Consider the following 19,842-nt stretch of genomic DNA (forward strand, 5'->3'; position numbering starts at 1 on the left):
CGCAAGGAAAATTCAAAATGATATTTATTTAACTTAAACGTTATTTATCTACTGGCACAAATCCCAACGAAAGCCACTTAACCATCACCGTAAATCAGAAGGATTGCAATTAGTTTTTTTAAGCAACGTCGCAAGTAGCATATCCCAACGTCCCTGCAATGTCCAGAAAACATTGTTTATTAATCATTTTCTGGATGTTCTTCTAGCAGCGGATTCGCATTGCTCTGAATATCTTAATTCGGAGCTCCTTTCAAGGAGTTTTAGTTCTGAGAACGTGAAAAGGTTGCATAGGTCAAGACCAGGAAACACGTTCCAACACTTTTTTTCGCAAAATATTCCTTACCCAAAGAATTGTGTGGGGAACCCATTATTATGCAAATTATTAGTCAGAACTCGTATCTGTACAATAGTTTTTCACTGTCAGAAGAGAGGGGAACCAGAGAGCACAAATGCAAAATTTTTGGGAGTAACAGATGGCAGCATCTCATGAAGGGGCAGCGTGCTGCAGATCTTTGGAATGAAGTGCTTGCCACAGTTGCCAAGGCGATATGACTAACCACTTTTGGTCGACGGGATAAGTATGAGCAAGTGGTTTTTTTTTTTTTTTTTTTTTGTAGCTGCAGAAAAGGTCCTCTTCCTTGCATCATTTAGCCATTTTAATACTAAAAGCCTGTATAACACTGACAAACATTTGACATCTGTTTCTCATCTTGGATTTCCCTGTCATCAGACTTAGTCATTACTAATACAGTATTTCTTAATCGCCGGAACGGTTGCGCCAGTGCGACGCCTTTCTGCCTCTCACCCGACGTAACGCACCTCGATCTCTCCCCCCCCCCCACAGCTCTTAAATATATATATATGACCGCCATATATATTTCTTTCTATATATTTCTTGTGCACCGCACACCGTGTGCCCAACTTGCCAACGCCAAGACACATTAAACCCCGATATTATTTCCTCCGGTACGCGTGATACGTTGTTTAATGTGTGGCACGAGATCGAATATCGGCCTCGCATCTTTATAGTAATGGCGTATTCGTGCAAGTGTTCACGTACTGACGTGGCAGAAGTATGCATATATAGATGTTCGCATGAAAGCGGGTGTATCTGACAGTGAAAACAATTGAAATAAATAAGGAAGTAAAGAATTAAAAAAAAAATGAAACATTTTAAGTTGATCGAGAAAAGCCCCAAAGAGGCCTGATTTTTGCATTAAATGGAAGATTTTTAAACCCTGTAAAACAAACAGTCGAGTGCATTAATGTACTTTTATTATGAACGATAGACAAACAAGATTATACAGAGTTGACGTAATTTATGTAACACGTTCTCGTGCACGTTTTTTTTTTTTTTTTTGTCTGTTTGTTTTATCTACTGCGTTAGAAGCCATTCATTAAAATATAGCTAGCGACAACTCTGCCACAAGTATAAGAATGTAAACAAAGCAATAAACAATCAACATGATAACGGAAGAGACGACTACAGCTTATGTAGGTGTCTTTTCCTTTCTGCAGCCTCCTATTTCAATAACTTAATACTATTGGGCACGGAGCATGAAGATGTAAAACATCTTTGTTGTAACAAACTACAAACGGTATCCAGAATTGTCTGGAATAGGACTGTTGGGGAAGGGAAATTTTATTAAACACGCAGTCCATAAACAAAATTTGTCTGCTTTTTTTTTCTTCTTCTCTTGTAATGGGCTGTGAGTTAATTTCAGACACCACTAGACTTGCAATCCAAATAAAAGAATTGGTGATGTGTACAGAAACGGTTATTCTATTTGTAACATGGACATACGTGGGTGCTTGGACAGCACTCAGGCTATAGAAAAGGAAATTTTTACTGGCTGGCAGTTACTGTTTTACATGATTGTTTAGTTCTCATAGCTGAATAGACCGTTTGGTGTGGCTGACTTTTGCGAATATAATCTGTACAATTATGAAATCGCGGCTAAAATCAATTGTCTGTTTGATGAGAAGAATCTAATAGTTATTGTTCAGGTTTTGAATAGTTAGTAGCTATTGACAGATTGGTAGCAAAAACTTGTTAAGCATTTTCTTTTCCAAACTGGGTTTTATTATGTTTTATTGTAAAATTTGACTGAGAATCATAAGATTAGATTTAAAAAACGTTAGCCCCAGGAGTCGGGGAGACCAGGTTTCCCCCTGAAAGATAATAGAAAGTGTCGCTTCCTCGCGTGGTGGAAGCGATACTTTTATACCGTAGTGGAGTGGAAACAGTATTTTCAGTAACCGATGTTAAACCTCTCCACACCTATTCATATGCATGGAACGGCAGTGATAGAAATGTGGACAAAGTGTGAGATGCAGAGCATCGTCAAGTTTTTACATGCCAAAAGCAGCACACCCAAAAAAAACTCGCCACGCTCTTGTTGCCATGTATGGTGACACGCCATTAGCTGGAAACAGGTATCGGTATGTGAAAATATTTTCAAGAGGAGATATGTCGATCTTTAAGATGTGCCACGCCTGGGCAGATTACTTTTGGACTTCATCCAGAACGGAAATACAAATCAACACCGCCCATCGAAAGAGACCAGGACAACGTTGCAGACAAACAGACCAAATAATGATTTTAAGACCCGATTTGGAATATTATGTTCAAGTTTGGATGCCGCATTTAAGGAAAGACATCGAGCTTGTTGAAAGAATCCAAAGATGGGAGACTCGTCTAGTGAAATTGACGAAAGAGTGTGGGTTGTAGAGCTTGGAAACTAGGCAGTGAGAGGGAATGGTGACGTCAGATTGATGTGGTTGTCACTGGGATTGGGGGAGGGGGAGGTAAATGAAAGCAGTGGAATTTTCACATTGAAATGGGACACAAAAACCAAGGGCAATAAATTATCTTCCTGGAGCCTTCAAATTGATAGTTAGATGAAATTTAACGGAAAACTAGATCAGTACCTTCTGGCAGTGGGCAGAGTAAGATAAGATATGTGTTGTGGTCAGTTTTTTTTTTTTTTTTTTTTTTTGTGCTTGTTCAACAAAAGCGCGAGTTCCTTTGCAACTTTTGGCTTATATGGATACTTAACACTAAGAAGAAAATATGAACTGCTAAGGAGGAAGTTACAGGTGTAACATGCACCTGTGACTTCGCCTGATGTTCTTGCATAACATGCAAGAACATGGTTTTAAAATTATCTGCCCGTTCTGCCTTTGGAACTGACGTTGTAACCGAAGTAGTGGAAGCAACAAAAGGGTCGAACGGTCAAGCGGAAGGGTACAGAAGTGACCGTTAGTTAGCCCACTTGGCTATTAAATACCGCGATGCTCTTATAATCCCTTCTTGTGAACGCTTCTGACTTTATGGTAGTCCTTTGAGCATAAATAGAATTATTTTATTTTAAAACAGCCAGCCGTCTTCATCATTGCAAAACAGATACCCTATTTAGGGGCCACCAAGGATCCTCGCTTGCAATGAAGTGGATAGCATTTTCTGCTTTCTTAACTATGTGGAAAGAACCGGGTTCAAGTCCCGTCACCGGTTGCAATGGATAAATAGCTCCGTCCGAACTAGGGTAACTTTAATTTTATTTTTTCATCTCGCAAAACAGGCAATCCGATCATATAATACACAGCGTATAGACACAAGACACTGACTGCTCGTGGCTCACCGTAAATCCTAAACAACTCTTATTGGGAAAAAAAAAATTAAAAAAAATTATATATATATATATATATATATATATATATATATAAAATAAAATAACGTCATTCATATTTATTATATGTATAACCTTCGCTTGAGTGATGCCACGTATAATTAGGAATTTTTTGGAAGAAATTTTCAATGTGTCAAGTGACTTTCATTGTTTTGCTTAACGTGAATTAATGAAACATTTAGTACAGTGTTTCCTTGTCTATATACAATGTCTGATAAAAAGAAGTGGTATCCAAGCGTTAAGGAATTTCATATGCATATCAGTCTTCATTAAGTGATTTTTAAATATCGGTATTAAAAATTGACAGAACGATGCAAAAAAATGAAGCTTACGTTGTATATGTCCGCTGAAAATAAATAAAAATGAAATAAATTTATTGTATTTTTTGCTTATTTTATTTATTTTTCTAATGTTTAAGTGACCTTAAACAAAACTTGAAATAGTTGCTCATTATTTTGCAGCCAACTGGCTTTATGGAGGATCCGGTGCTATATTCCCATATCGAAGATGTTTACGTAGTTGCCAGGTGGGATGTAAATCAGAAATTCTGCATCCGGGTTGTCATTCCAAGCGGTTCTCTGTTACTTCAAGTAAGTTAAAGGCCTTCTTCTGAATGTTGACTAAAATGAAGTAATCATAATAGCTTGTCTTGTTTAACATTTAGTAAAAAAAAAAAAATGTGCCGATAAATACAGTATACATTTACTGTTTTTCTTTCTACCTCCCCTAAGATTGATTTACTCTGTTTTTATTAGTCCTTTGATGATAAAGACCAAGAATCCCAGAAGACAATGCATGTTGACTCTGTTATAACTACCGCTAGATTTGATTTATTTTACTTGCCATGTCGCGAGTTTAAATTTTTATTGCTATAATTTTTTTCCCCCGACGTAGTAAGGAGAACTTTTGTACTCTGGAATTTGCTGAGCCAAATAGGGACAGATGAGAAAAACCACGGAAAATCTCGTTGAGTTAAACAGATTAATAGATTTGCTGGATCGAAGAACGTTTAGTATACTAGTATAGTCCTTAAGCAGGCAACAGTAAAACTAGGGACAGAAAAAAAAAAAATAAATAAATAACTTTCTTTCTAAAACTTTCTTAAATGAATTTCAAGAGTTCAAATCATTGAACAAAACTATTCAGTTACATTTTGTAAATGCAAATGTCTGTTTCTTATTCATAAATATAGTTTAAAAGAAGGAAAATATTTTCCATAATACCTGTTATCGCGGAGTTACCAACAATATCGCTGTTTTGATTTTAATTTTTTCCCCTCCTTGGTGCGTAATGTTGATCAGAGAACTAATAATGGCATCGTGCGACTACCTTATCTTCTTCCCCTGCTCCTACCCTTTAATAATTAGTTTCAACTTTGTATACTTAGCATCGTTTCCCATCAGTTGAGTCTGTGCTGGTTGCACGACACAGGCTTCAGAAATGAGGGCGTTTCTCTACCCATTGCCTGACAATGTACCAAGGAATGCTGAAACACGCTCAGAGAATCCTGGGTAGTAATAACATAACTGCTAATTCCTGAAACTTGGGACATGCACCACTGAATAGCCTTGTTGTCTAATTTGCTGCATTCTGTACATTCAACGATAAGGGCCCTGTTCTGTATAATTAAATGGTTTATGACGGGGTAATTTAAATAAGGTCGTCCACTCATCCGCCAAGCCTTGAATAATAGGATTGAGAACGGAGTTTTAAATGTAGGATAAATATAGTAAGGCAGTAAATCCTAAACTGCCCAAGTCCACTGGTATGACAGATTATACACATTGCTTTCGAGATATATATATATATATATATATATATAAAATAAGTATATTAGGTTAGAAAGTGGCAACGGAGAGATAAAGATAAAAAATATGTATATATGATGATAACAAATGCACCTGAGCACCAAAGCAGCAGCAAAAGATACAAAAGTTTTTATATATGCAATATACAGGGTTGTTAAAATTAAAGTATCCCTATGTAGAGGGCTCTGGAGTGAGTTCTAAGGCTCGTACTGAAGAGAAATTTGGACAACAGGTACAATAAAGAATGCGCCCGGCGTTTATTGGGAAAAAAATTAGTTACAAAATTTGTCACTATATGGCGCTGTGGAAATACAAATCACTTGAACAGCGCTACAATTGCTCAATGTATCCTCCATTTTGGTCAACAACAGTTTCCATTCGAAGAACAGAATTTTCTACAGTTGTTGACGTTACATGTCAACTGGAATAGTCAGCATATGACGTCTAATGCTGTCCTTCAGATCTGCCAGAGTTTGACATCCTTCCCTATACACCTGGTTCTTCAAAAAAAAAAAAAAAAAACCCCGCAACCAGAAGTCGCATGGGGTTAAGGTCCGGTGATCGGGGTGGCCAAGATGTCTGTAAACAACGACTAATGACGCGTTGGTCTGTAAAGCGTTGCCTTAGCAATCTTTGGACACAGCGGTGGATGTGGGGTGGCCCACCATCTTGCATGAATATGGTATCCTGAAGGCACCCACGTTGTTGCAGCTCTGGTATTGCGAAATTTGCCAACATTTCATAATATCGCTGTCCAGTGACGGAATAGGTGCGGAGTCCAGTCAGTGTTACGTGTTCAAAAAAATTTGGCCCAATCATGAATGTGGCCATAAATCCACACCACCCTGTCACTTTTGGAGAGTCTTCGATAACCCGAGGGTTTTCTGTTGCCCAAATGCGAAAGTTGTGTGTATTCACTTACCCATTTAAGCAGAAGTGGGCTTCTTCACTCCAAAGGATGTTCCATGGCCAAGTGATATCCACTGTCATTCGTGCCAGAAACTGAAGTGCTTATGTGAAACGAATATCTGCATCACCATGCTTTAGCTGCTGTAGCATGTGCATCTTGTAAGAATAGTACCGCAACACCTGATGCATTACTAGCCTTACAGTGGAATACGGCATGTCCACTTCACGATAAACAGCTGGCAGACTTGCGCTACCACATGGGTATTGACTCGATAAATCCACGACAGTCATAGCCAAATCTTCAACACGCGAGAGGAGTCCACTCGTTTTCGACTCTACCTGGTTGAACACCAAGATGTTCTGTCGCTTCAAATTTCGCAATCATTTTGCGGACAGCACAAACAGTCATAGGTCCACGTGGGCCTTATGCACTTCTGACGCCGGAATTCTCTGATAGCCGCAGTTGCATTGTTGCTGTTCTGATAGCTATAGCTTCACAAATAGCGCCTTTTTCCTGCAACGTTGTTGACATTGCTGCTGTAGTGCAGGCAAACACCTGCTGTATGATTTTGAAGAGACTGCTTTGCTTTTATACAGTACAGTAGAGCTGAGTAGTGGCACTGTGGCAATAACTTACGATTATTTGCATAATCGTAACTAAGATAGTTACGCACCATACAGTGACAAATTTTGTAACTAATTTTTTTTTTCCAATAAATGGCGAGTGCATTCTTTATTGTACCTGTTGTCCAGATTTCTCTTCAGTACGAGCTTTAGAACTCGCTCCAGAGCCCTCTACATAGGAATACTTTAATTTTAACAACCCTGTATATCTTTCTATACATTAAAATAATTTTCCTCCTAGTGATATTTCTTCAGCCAATGGTAGCAGAGGGATGCGCGTTACATGTAAATACGTAACAAATAATAAAATACGTAACAGAAACTTGTTTTACTATGAAAAAACAAGCTTCTAGATAAAGCATGCTAGATAAACCTCGTGGACGCGCTTTTGTTTGTCTAGCATGACCACGCGGTACCATGCTTGATTTTCATATGTACCGTTTGATGTATTCATAGCTGAGGAAGAGCGCACAGTGTTGAAAGCTTCCGTATTTTATTTTATCAAAAGAAGCGAGCGCAGCCCTTTAGTGTATGTGTATATATTTTTTCCTGTGATATAAGAATATAATATCGGATAGATTTTATTTTGTGTAGTTCCCAAGCGGTATATCGTTTTGCAATCTCTTAGGGATTCTGTTCACGATAAGCATTATATTAATATCGTTCAAGAAAATGATTCTTGGTAACTGTTCGAAAAATGCGCCCTCGTGAGTAGCGGATTGGTTATAATCGCAGTCTTTTTACACCGGTTGGAAAACGTTTGAGTTCGATTCCCGTCAATGAAGCGAAATATTTATGGGCTTTTCTCACAACATGGTTGATGTAGTCGGCCTGAGGCGAGGATTGCATGGGTTTTCCTCCCTAGAATTCGGGTTTTTCTTGAGTTCTTTGACAGTTTTTCCTTTAATTTTATTTGATAGTTATAAAAATAATTTTATATGTAATAATGTAGTTAATAATCATTAGGTTTAGTTTAGAAATACGATCGCTTTTGTATATAAAGCCCGGATTATACTTATTTGCATATACAGTATTCTTGTCTTTTTGTGGATAGTCATGCGAGCGTGTGAAGTTTTGTTTTTAATAAGAGGTTTAGCTGCTGCTTTTTTCATGTCATGATTTTTATTAAAAAGTTATTGAATAGTGTTAACTTAGTTGCGAATAATGATATATAAAGTGTACAACTTTAATAGGCCCATCTTTTAACAGTTAAGTTAATTTTATTACATTAACTGTTAAGATGGATCTTAAAACATTTCCGAATAAATTTATTCAGACATGTTTTCTTGTTTCTAAAATAGCACTACGAGCTGCACTGTAAATATCTTAAATAAAATCTTTTTTTATATATAAAAATAAAAGGTACATAATGCTCTGTCATGACAGAGCTAAAGACAATCCTGAGTAGTGTGTATGCAGAAGACACTTTCGAGGCTACATTGTAAAGGAGTCGGATCAATTCTTGCTGTGCTTGTACGCCCTATCCAAAATTTGTTAGTTAATATAGCGTATTCTTCATTCCCCCTTACCTTATTTTTACCTTATCTACTCAATGCATCATGAATAATCAGACAAAAGAAAAACTTATCTGCGAAGAAATCTACCTCAAAAACATTCATTTCACAGATATGTGGTCTCAGTTGCAATCTCAGTGATGTCCATTTCCACCTACTACCAGACAATCCCCACTTTCTTTTTCTGATAGAATGTCGATTATCGGTTACCTGAACCATTACTCCTACGTTGCCCCAATTATTTGCTCTGATTTCTTTCGCTTGAAATGTGGTACTTTCACGTGTCCACTCTGATATTCCTTATTAGAGATTTCCTAATCTGGAATCTCTTTTTGATTTCCTCTGGCCTAATTTTTCTGTTCCATTTCCCCCAACTCCATCTGTTGCCTCTATCTTTATTTTTGTTTTCCTTTCTTTAAAATTAAAGTTTCAGCAGTGTAACTTTCCTAATAGTTAGGAAGATTTTCTTGATGATTTTAATGTCCTCAACTCCTGGCTTTAATTTGCTATTTAGTCGGGTCTAGCTGGTCGAGGTGCTGAGGCATTTTGCGATTGCTAATGATCTGCACAACTTGTATTTACGTTCCGGAATAACAGAATAATAACCACACATGCAGCACTCCTCATCATTTTCTCACAAACAAGCCTTCAAAGTACACGATCAATGTTGGCAGTATTTTATATATTTCAGATCACAACTTAGTGATGGTGTCTCTCTCTCTCTCTCTCTCTCTCTCTCTCTCTCTCTCTCTCTCTCTCTCGTATCGTTTGGGATTACGAGAAAGCAAAATGAGATCTGCGTGATTTCTGTTACTCTCCATAGTTGAATTACTGTTCTAAAATTTCTGACTCTAATGTTTGTTCAGATTGCGTAAGTGAAATTATTCTTGTAGGGATGAAATCCTCTATTTCGCATTCCACCTTTAAACCTTATTTATTTAAACCTTTGGTTTTCTGACAAATGTGCTAAGACTGTTCAAGATAAAATTGTAGCATATCGTAATTGGCTTGTATCCAAATATCCAGCTTCATTTTCTGCCTACACTTTTAAGTATCGCAACAATTGTAAAGAAGTCATTAATCTAAACTATCTTGAACAGGCTAAGAGTAGAAAACTGGCTTCTTGTCCAAGTAGTCGAGCTTTCTGGTCTCCTGCCAAAGCTATTGGTCGCCACTTCTGGCCATCTTATACTCGTACTTTAACCTATGTTACAGCATCGATAGTTCTGTTGCATCCTCAACTAAAAATAAAGCTGACTTATTAGCATTTTATCTCTTATCAACGTTATTGAAAAATCACCTTACCAAATACACTCCACTCAATGCTTCCTGTGGCCTTCCAGCAGAAGGATGTTAGAAGAATTTTAAATCTTGATAAGAAAGCTCAAGGTACTCCAATTGTTCCCAATACGTTTGCTCCTGAGCTTGCACCTTGGTGTTTTTTGCTTCTCTTTGGAAATTTGCTAACATCCAGCCAGTTTTAAAAAAAAAAGGTGACAAAGCCCTCCCTTCCAATTATCGTCCCATTTCAATTATCTCTACCCTCTGTAAGGTAACGCTCTTCCAGATAGCACAGTTCATATAAGCATCATTTTTCTGCACCAGGTGGAAAAGGTCCAGGTTCGAATTCGTCAGTAAGGCCAGAATTTTTATGGGCTTTTCAACATGGTTAAGGTAGTCTATATCGGGCGACATTATTATTATTTTTTTTTTCGGAAACTTCGGTTTTTTATCTAGCAAACAGGCAAATCACTCATCCAATTTACAGACATAATACATACTGCATATGGTTTAAGTGGCTGAAGCACCTAAAACCCAACAACAAATTTCCAAAGTAATGGAGAAATCCATCAATTGCCAACTCTTTCACTATCTCAAAAATTACTCTTTACACCGTTGTATCAATTGGGAACCTCTATTTTCCTCGATTCGTATTCGCAGAGGCAATGCTGTAGCCAATGAAGTTCAAACCGAGGCGCTCATGTTGATGTTTGAAACTTTTTCAGTAATCTTACACTACCTCGAAGCCCTTCATGTCATCAGTGATCACCAGTATGGATACTGTAAATATTGATCCATTGGTGGTATACTGACTTATGTTGCTCACCTTTGGACCAATTCGATGTAAAAGTTTTAAACTCAAGCAGTTGTGTTCTTGGTATTTTGAAGGCCTTTGATCGTGTTTGGCATAAACCATCTAAACAAGTTCTCATCTTAAGGATTGCTATTTGTTTTTTGCAGTTGGGCAACTAGTTTTCTCTTCGACCGTTCGCTAAAGGGGCTGGTACATCTTAGTTTTTTTTCAACTAATTCTGGTGTCCATCAAGGTTCGATTTTTTTTTTTCTTCATGTTTTCCTCTTGTATATTAATGACTTTATCACACTGACTGGAAATCCAATGCAGAGTTTTGCTGATGATAGTGCACTGCGTTCCATCTTCCAGTTTGAGAACCCTTGTACTAAACAAACAGCTTCAACTTTTCTAATATCCACCACCAATTTCTTAAGTGCCGATCTTCAGTGAGGTGAAGAAGACTTCAATTCTTCTAATACTCGGCCCTGTTTTTTTTTTTTCCTGCAAAAAAAGTGTATTGGAGATCACCATGACTTCTAATCACTCTTGGCATAAGCAATCACAGATTGTTTTCTCTGCATTAAAATATATATATATATATATTTTTTTTTTCTCTTTTTCAATCTCGGCGTTACTTTTCCAAGTAGTTGCCGACTCTTTACAAATTCGCTCTATTGTGGAATATTGGTCTCACATGGTGGGGGGGGGGTGGTGTCCCCAAATCTGTAGTAAAGAAGGTAGTTGGGTTAATTACTCGCCTTCGAAATCTCTCCACTCTGTCACAGACGTCCAGTTTCTGCTGCATGCCTTTTCTGTAGCCGCTTCATGGACACTGTTCTTCTGAGTTAGCATCTTTAATTTCACCGTTCTGTTCTAAACCAGTTCAAACACGTGCTGCAACCAGTCAACATCCACTCGCTATCCAACTTAAAACTCACAGAACTAACCATTTTTATTCTCGATTTATGCCTTCTACTTCTGTTTTCCGGAACACCTATTCTTCACATGCACCTCCCGAAGATTACAAAAATTAAGTCTAATATTACAGAATATATTGTCTTCTTAACCTTCAACCCATGTTCTTGAAGGCACTAATACTTTTCGTGGTTTGGCTTTCATATATATATATAAAATCAGAAGCATAGCTGAAAGAAAAATGACTGTGCGTTTTAATCAGAAACATAAAAATCAGCTACATTTGGTACATTTAATAATATCATTATACCGATTAAAAGATTCCTTGCGTAACGTGTTCGATGATGATATCAGGTCTCGAACAGTAAATGGAAAGAAAAAAAAAGTCATGTTAAATGTCTATATTTGGTAAGCGGAGCTGATGTCTAGAATTGAGGTTGGCGTATTGATTGCTGTTGAATGCTTGCTGTCAATCTTCTACAGAATGGTGCACTATGGCCATAGATGTCGATGCGCCTAAGAACTCTCCAATCTACAGAATAAACCCTTAAGGCAGTGGTTTTCAACCGGGGTGCCGCAACAACATTCCAGGGATGCTACGTAATTTGGGTTTAAGTTACTTAAACTTATTATTATTTTTTAATTTATATGTTTATTTCATTATAAAAAGGTGTATGGTATCTTTAATTTTTTTGGGGGGGGGGATCTATAATTGATGTTTACTAAGTACCTCTATATAAAGAATAAAATTGTATACTGCATATGTATAACTTGTATAATGAAATGTACTTTTTATAATTATATTATTATAATAAATATCATATAACATATATTTTTTTATATATATATGAGAGAGAGAGAGAGAGAGAGAGAGCAGAAAATTGAGTAGGGGTGCCGTTATTAAAAAAAGGTTGAAAACAACTGCCTTAAGGTATCCTTAAAAAGTTGCACCTGCTTTGTTCGTATGGTTTGTGCGAAAATCGGCGGCTCCGTTCTGGCTTCATTTGTTTCTCCTATCTCAAGCAATGAACTTAAACAACAGTCATAAGCAACAAGATTGTAGGGTTGGATTGAAGAAAGGAATCTAATTTAAAGAAGAAAGAACAGAAAAAATATTTAAAGATATTATTTTTAATGTATTAAAGGTGTATCTGAAAGCTACATTCATTTTCTATTGAAGTCTTTTATATAAGAGAGGTCTGATATACAAAGGTCTTGTATATCATGTAACGCATACTTTCACTCTTAGGATCATAAAGAGCTCACCCCACATCTTCTAGAATAATAAGTGAGACAACCGTGATAGATTTAATAAGAACTAAGCAGAGCTTAATGAGCTTTAAACTGTTCCTCCATCTGACTTATAACAGCATTATACAGGTTAGATCTCTATTACTTACAATGCGTTTTTTTAAATCTCATCTTTAACTGGTTGTTACAATAAACATAGAGCTGCATTGTCTTTATCTAAAGCAGCCAGTTAGCAATTTCTGCTATCGCTCTGAGTTTTATTTTCCGTATAGTATGTTTCAAAATTTCTTCTAAGCTCTGATCTCGGAGCTTTTCTGGATAACAGCGAAATTCACTTCAAGATGCCTTACTCTTAATGAAATCGTATAATATTTAAATTATTTAATTATCAACTCTGTATTATGCTGTGGCAATCATTGAGTAGTAGTTTAAAATCTGTTCAGCGGAAACTGATTGTCTATGTACAGTATTTTTATTTTTTAAAGTATAATTTGTACCCATATTGTTTTTTTTAAGACGTTGAGTTTCCATCGAATTTTTTTTTTTTTTTTTTTTTTTTCTTCATTCTCGTTTCTGCGCAATTTCATGGTTCTCCACCTTAATTGTCAAGAAGCGAAATTTACAATAGACAGTGGCTAGACCCCGGGAAGGCAACAACCTTTTGGCACTAATTGGCTGCTTTCGATTTCCACCTTCATAATGGGGGATGAAAGACTAGCTGCACAGTGGTTTTCAACCGGGATGCCGCAACAACATTCCAGGGGTACCATATAATTTGGGTGTAAGTCATTTAAACTTTTTTTTGAAATTTTTATATTTATTTCAATATAAAAAGGTGTACTGTATCCATTGTGCCGTATCCTTTTAATTTTGTGGAGATCTATAATTTTTTTTTATGTAATCCCTTAACACGAGAGGTATTAGTACCGTGCTTGGGTTGGAGGTTGAAGACGAAAGAAGATATTTGTTGACATTGGACTTGAACTTCTGTGGAATGTAATTTTCAGGAAATACGTATGAAGGAAGATTGTTCCAGAACACGGCAGTTGAATGAATAAACGAGGAAGATGAAAAGTTGGTTCTGTGGGTTTGAAGTTGGACAGTAAATGGATGTTGGCTGGTGGCGGCACGTGTTCGGACTGTTTTGAAAGATGGAGTGGGAATTATAGAAGCCAATTCAGAAGAACAGTGCCCATGGAAGTATCTGTAGAAGAGACATACAGCAGAAACAGCACATCTATGAAACAGCGAGTGGAGAGACTCTGTTAGAGATGAATCAGATTAACCTTACTGCCCTCTTCTGAATGGAATCAAGAAGCCTTGAGAGAGGTTTTGGGGGCACCACCCCAGTTGTGGGAACAATATTCCATGGCAGGGCGGATTTGCGATTTATACAGAGTGAGCAGCTGTTTGGAAGAAAAGTAACGCTGAGAGCGAAAGAGAAAACCAAGTTTTTTGGATGCAGAGGAAGCAATCTTTTAATGTGTTTGTAAAAAGAGATTAGAAGTCAGGGTAATCCCCAAAAGAGATATATCATTTTGCCTAGAAATCGGAGTGTCACTAAAGATAAGTATAGGAGCGCACGAATCCTTTTTGCGGAATATAATACAAGACTGAGTTTTAGAAGGGTTGAAATCAACTAAGTTGTCTTTGCCCCACTGGAGAATTACCTGAAGATCGGCATTTAAGGAATTGGTAGCAGATTTTCGAGAAATTGAAGCTGATTGAGCAGGGCAAGATTTCTCAAAATGGAAAGTGGAATGCAATGTGCTATCATCGGCAAAACTGTGGATAGGATTTCCAGTCAATGGAAGAAGGTCATTAATATACGAGAGGAAAAGAATGGGAGAAAGAACTGAACCTTGGGGGACACCAGCATTAGTGGAGAAGTTAGAAGACAATGCCATTGACCATCACCCTCAGTGAGCGATTAGAGAGAAAACTGGATAACCAATTATTAAAAACAGTTGGCAAACCATAAGATGGAAGCTTGTTTAGAAGACCTTTATGCCAAAAACGATCGAAAGCCTTTGAGATGTCAAGAGCAATTACTTGTGTTTCACCGAACCTTTCCATTGAATTAGTCCATAAATGGGTAACATAAGCCAGAATATCACCAGTGGATCGACACTGACGGAATCCATACTGGCGATCGTTGATCAGACGGAAGGTTTCTAGGTAGTTTAAGAGTTGGCGGTTAATTGATTTCTCCATTACTTTAGAAAAAGTAGAAGTAATTGCAATGGGACGATAATTGGATGGAAGGGATTTGTCACCTTTAGGAACTGGCTGGATATGAGCAAATTTCAAAGCAGAAGGAAAAACATCTTTGGAATAAGAAAGTGAAAAAAGGCGGCAAAGAATAGGAGTAAGTTCAGGAGCACAGGTTTTGAGAACAAGTGGAGAAATACCATCGGGACCTGGAGCTTTCTTAGCATCAAGAATCGTGAAAATCGTAACATCCTTTTGACGGAAGACCACAGGAGGCATTGAATGGAGCGTGTTGGGAATGGTGGGAGGTGTTTTACCAAGATCATTAATACATGAGTTGGAAGAAAAATGGAATGCTAGCAGGTCAGCTTTATCCTTGGCTGAAGTGACAACAGAACCATCTGGTTTGGGCAGAGATGGGCAAAAGTTGCGGCCAATACCTTTGGCAAGAGACCAGAATACTCGGCTACCATTAGGGCAAGAAGGAAGTTTTCTACTCTTAACCTGTTCAAACTCTAGTTTGGACTGATTAATAACTGCTTTACAATTGTTGCGAGCTTTGGTGTAGGCAGAAAATGAAACTGAAGAATTAGAAACAAGCCAATCACGATATTCAACGTTCTTCTATTGAACAGTTTTAGCACATTTATTGGAAAACCAAGGTTTAGATAAAGGACGAGATTTTAAAGTGGAGTGTGTGTGTGTGGGATAAAGGATTCAATACCTGCAAGAATAATTTCACTGACACGGTCTGAAGAAACGTTGACATCAAAAGTTTTCAAACAGTAATCCAACCAAGGAAAAGAAGAAAAGAAATCTCGCAAGTCATTCCATTTTTCATTCTTGTAATGCCAAACAACACGAGGTTGGGAATAGTCATGAGATAAGGGCTCCATTGGAGAAGAGACAATCTCCAAGTTGTGATCTGAAGTGCCTAAAGGACCTCTCACTTCGACCGTGTACTTAGAAGGGATGTTTGTGAGAAAAAGATAAAGCATGTTGGCTGTATGATTAGGATTGTCCGGTATTCTTGTAGGTAAATGAACAATCTGTGCAAGGTCATTAGTAATTGCATAAGCCTCAACATCTCGACTAGCTGTGTCGGTGTGAGTGGAAAACGGAAGCCAGCTGGAGTTGTGAACATTAAAATCACCAAGGAAAATTACCTCACTGTTAGGAAAGTTGGACTGGAGAAAGTCAAGTTGCTAAGAGAGGAAGTCAAAGAGCCCCAAGTGATTAGTGGAGTTGGGAGAACGGTAGAGACAACAGATGAATTTCACACAATGAGGTAGAGAGATTTTAAGCCAGAGAAGATCAAAGAGAGGAGATTCCAAATTGCCAAGTCTCTGACAGGGAATATTAGAACGGACATATGCACAAGTACCACCTTTGAGGCGAAAGAAATCATACAGCGAATAATTTGGGCATCTGAGATGAGCAGTAGTTGAATCAACCGATAACTGAGATTCTGTCAAAGTACATCGTGTTTGGCGTGGTTCAGCCAAACCCCAGGGCATCGCAGCGCCACAAATGGACAACACCTAGAGGAGTTCCTGGCAAACAGTACCTTCACTATACTCAATCAGCCAAATAACCCCACCATCTTTTCCAGCACAATGTGGGAAGCCACAATTGATGTTACACTCGCCTCAAGGTCTCTGGCTGGTTACCTCTTGGGATGGATGGTCAGGGAAAGCTGGATCACATCAGACCACAGGGTCATAACCTTCATGCTTCAACGCACCATAGACAGGCAACAACCAACCCGACAGATCCAACATAGATACGCCATACAGAAGGCAGACTGGCCACTCTTCCAGACCACTCTTCCAGGTTACGGTACGGTCAGACATGAAATTCTCTGAGCATTGTAAACAGGTTGCAAGGAAGGCTCATGGTGTCCTACCGAACTTTTGCGAGTAGAGATAGGGACTTGATAATCCCATTATATAAGGCTTTTGTTAGACCACACTTGTAATACTGTGTTTAAGTATGGAGACCGCACCTAAAGAAAGACAGCTTCTTGAAAGGGTGCAAAGACGGGTAACTCTCCTGGTGAGATCGGCAAAAGGGCGTCCTTACGAAGAAAGACTTCGAATATGTGGGTTGCAGAGTTTGGAAACTAGACACCTTAGAGGAGATTTGATTGAGGTGTTTAAGGCTCTGAGAGGCATCAGTAAAATGAATGAGGACGAAATTTTCAAGATTATAAATGATGCTAGAACTAGGGGACATAAATTCATGTTACGGGGGGAGATGTTTAGATTGGACTGCAGAAGGTCATCTGGATAGTACCTCCGGGCGAAGGAAACGCATAGGATTGATAGGTTTAATTTCCTTGTCTTTTGTTAAATATTAGTTTGTTTGTTTTTTTATCATTGTTTTATTCGTTTTTTTTTTTTTTTTTTTTTTTTTGGCTGGTGCACGATGCGGCCATTACTAATACTTTCATCAGCAAGTGAAGGGCCTCGAACAGCATCAGCAAAAGAGCCATGTATCGGCTGACCACTGTACATTCTGTCGAAATGATCAGCACTGACCTGAAGCTCTGAGTTTTGACTTAAACATTCGTTTTCTATTATAAGAGCAGTGGTTACCGCCTCTAAATCAAACCAGAGACCCTGTATAAAGTTGGAAGCAATTTTAGTATCTTGCTTGAATCAGCGGCAAGATACTCCCCCAATTCTTTCTTAATCTTGTTAAACATGCTAAAGATTCTTGGTATCCAGTGATTCAGATAAATTTAACCTCTCGATAAACGAGGTGTTTTGTGAGCTGACAGAAGCAGCCTGGGAGCCATCAACCTCTTTATCTCCTATCTTTTGTTGAGTCAGCTTGTTTTCTTGCATATTTTCAAATTTGTCCTCAGTGGTAACACCATGATCACAATGAGAAATCACAACTTTAGGACACTTTTTACCTGTAGTCTTACCAGGAATGTTAGCAGTATGCTTTTCTGAATGTTCCAAGGGTAGGTCAGAGGATTCCTTAGCACCTTTTCACCTAGAACCTTTTTACCTAGAACATTTAACGATCTGTTCAAGAGCATTTTCATTTTGCCGCTTTCTGCTCCGTTTACCAGTTTGTTGTTTGAACTGTTCAGCTAAACTGTTCTGTTCTGTTCTGTTCAGTTCTAAACTGAACTGTTCTGTTGACTTGACAACTGTTTCTGGATCCGGATCAGAGTGGATCTTTGGTCTTTTCTTTCTGGTAGACTTAACCAGTACCTCTGGTCCCTATTTTGCACTGGCATCTGAAGATGAGTCAGAAAAATCATTCTCAGAACTTGAGAGCGAAGAACATTTTTCATCCATAGCAGTGCCTGGATTAAAAGCAACAATATGTGATAAAAGTATATTACACTGTCCGAGAAGAAACGTTTGGCAGTAAATATAAAAACTTTGCTAGGAGACATCTGTTATTACCTCCTCAGCATTACAATCAAATTAGGTACTTACCTTCACTTAAAACCAAATATTTTGCACAACACACACACACACTTTTTTTTTTCTAAAAACCAACTTAGTTAGGATAGAAATGAATATAAACAAGTTAGTTTGTGGACCTGTAGCTCCCGCTATAGCCACCAGGGGCACTATAAAATTCAAAAAATTTAGTATTTTAGTGATGTTCTTGCACAAATTTAGTTTTTCCACAACTACCAAATATTTTTCAACCTAATAAATATCAAATTAGTACAGTTCAGCAAGCAAGATGGCGGCCTCCAACTACATCTTCCTGCCAATTTCCATAACAACCACTATAAACAAGAAACATAAACAGAACTCCCAATATTATGGGTAATATTGTACTTACTATAAAGTCAACCAATACAATCGATCTGGGCTTCGACGTCACGATCTAAGGAAGACAATACGGCAGAGAAATGCATAACAAAATTTCATGTTCAGCACGAGCCAAAATAATAGAAATAAAACAGGCTAACGAAAGATGGTCAACCAAGAAATATCACCTGATCACCACAGCCTCGCTATAGTCCAAATTATTCAACAGAATTGTTGTACAACTCAAGACTTGAGCAGGACAGTAAACTTCAAAAACAGCTTATAGCTGAGTAAATGAACCGCCTATACATTGGCAGCATTATGCCTTTTTAAGACTATTTTCAACGGTAAATCAGCCGTAAAAATAAACGTTTTATATTTCAACAACCTCAACTGCAAAAAAGTGTCTGCAGACTCGCCTACTGTTTATGGTCTTGACACACATTTATCACTTGGGGGGTGGCCTGGAAACAAAATTTCAATGATTATCCAGGAGCTAACTTAGCATAACACAACACTGCAACCAGCGACCTCGGTATAAGGTTTAAAGTAAGAGCCCAGAAAGGAAGTCCGTTTTGTATCGAAAAAGCTTTCGACGCAACCTGACAATATGGGATTCTTCACAGATTTGTAAAATCTGTCTTTGGGGTCATCTTCCCGAATTTATCGAGAACTTTTTGAGCAGTAGATCCTTTCAGCTAAGTTTTCATTCTGCACTATTCCAAACGTATGTGGCACTAAACACAGAACCCTAGGGTTCTGTGTTTAGTGCCATGTTCTTTGCCTTCAGGATCAATTCATTTACCAAATGTATTTCTGACAGTAGAAACGTACCTGTATGCTGACGTTCTTGCAATCGCATGCCACTCTCAAAATATGGGTTTATTTGAAAGATCGCTTCAGGGTACCATTATTGGCCTTGTTCAGTAGACAAAAAATAATGGTTAACGACTCTCAAAGCAAAAACAGCAGCTATCCATTTTTGCCGTGAACATTATTTACATCCTGATCCAGACTTGCAACTCGATTCTAATCCAATTACTTTTCAACATGGTGATTTCT

At 37.9% G+C, this 19,842-nt stretch overlaps 1 protein-coding gene across 4 annotated transcripts in view; it reads left to right on the top strand.

The window, feature by feature from the left end:
- LOC150082880 (C-Maf-inducing protein-like) overlaps nucleotides 1–19,842 on the top strand; it is a 451,841-nt gene that overhangs the window by 208,932 nt on the left and 223,067 nt on the right. For all 4 annotated transcript variants that reach the window (XM_090377643.1, XM_090377645.1, XM_090377646.1 and 1 more), the window contains exon 2: nucleotides 4,151–4,279. In XM_090377643.1, the coding sequence (XP_090233769.1) occupies nucleotides 4,151–4,279 (129 nt within the window). The remainder of the gene's footprint in view (nucleotides 1–4,150; nucleotides 4,280–19,842) is intronic.

Source organism: Mastigoproctus giganteus, chromosome 7, assembly GCF_048544385.1.
Source record: "Mastigoproctus giganteus isolate SK-2022 chromosome 7, ASM4854438v1, whole genome shotgun sequence".
Classification (NCBI taxonomy): domain Eukaryota; kingdom Metazoa; phylum Arthropoda; class Arachnida; order Uropygi; family Thelyphonidae; genus Mastigoproctus; species Mastigoproctus giganteus.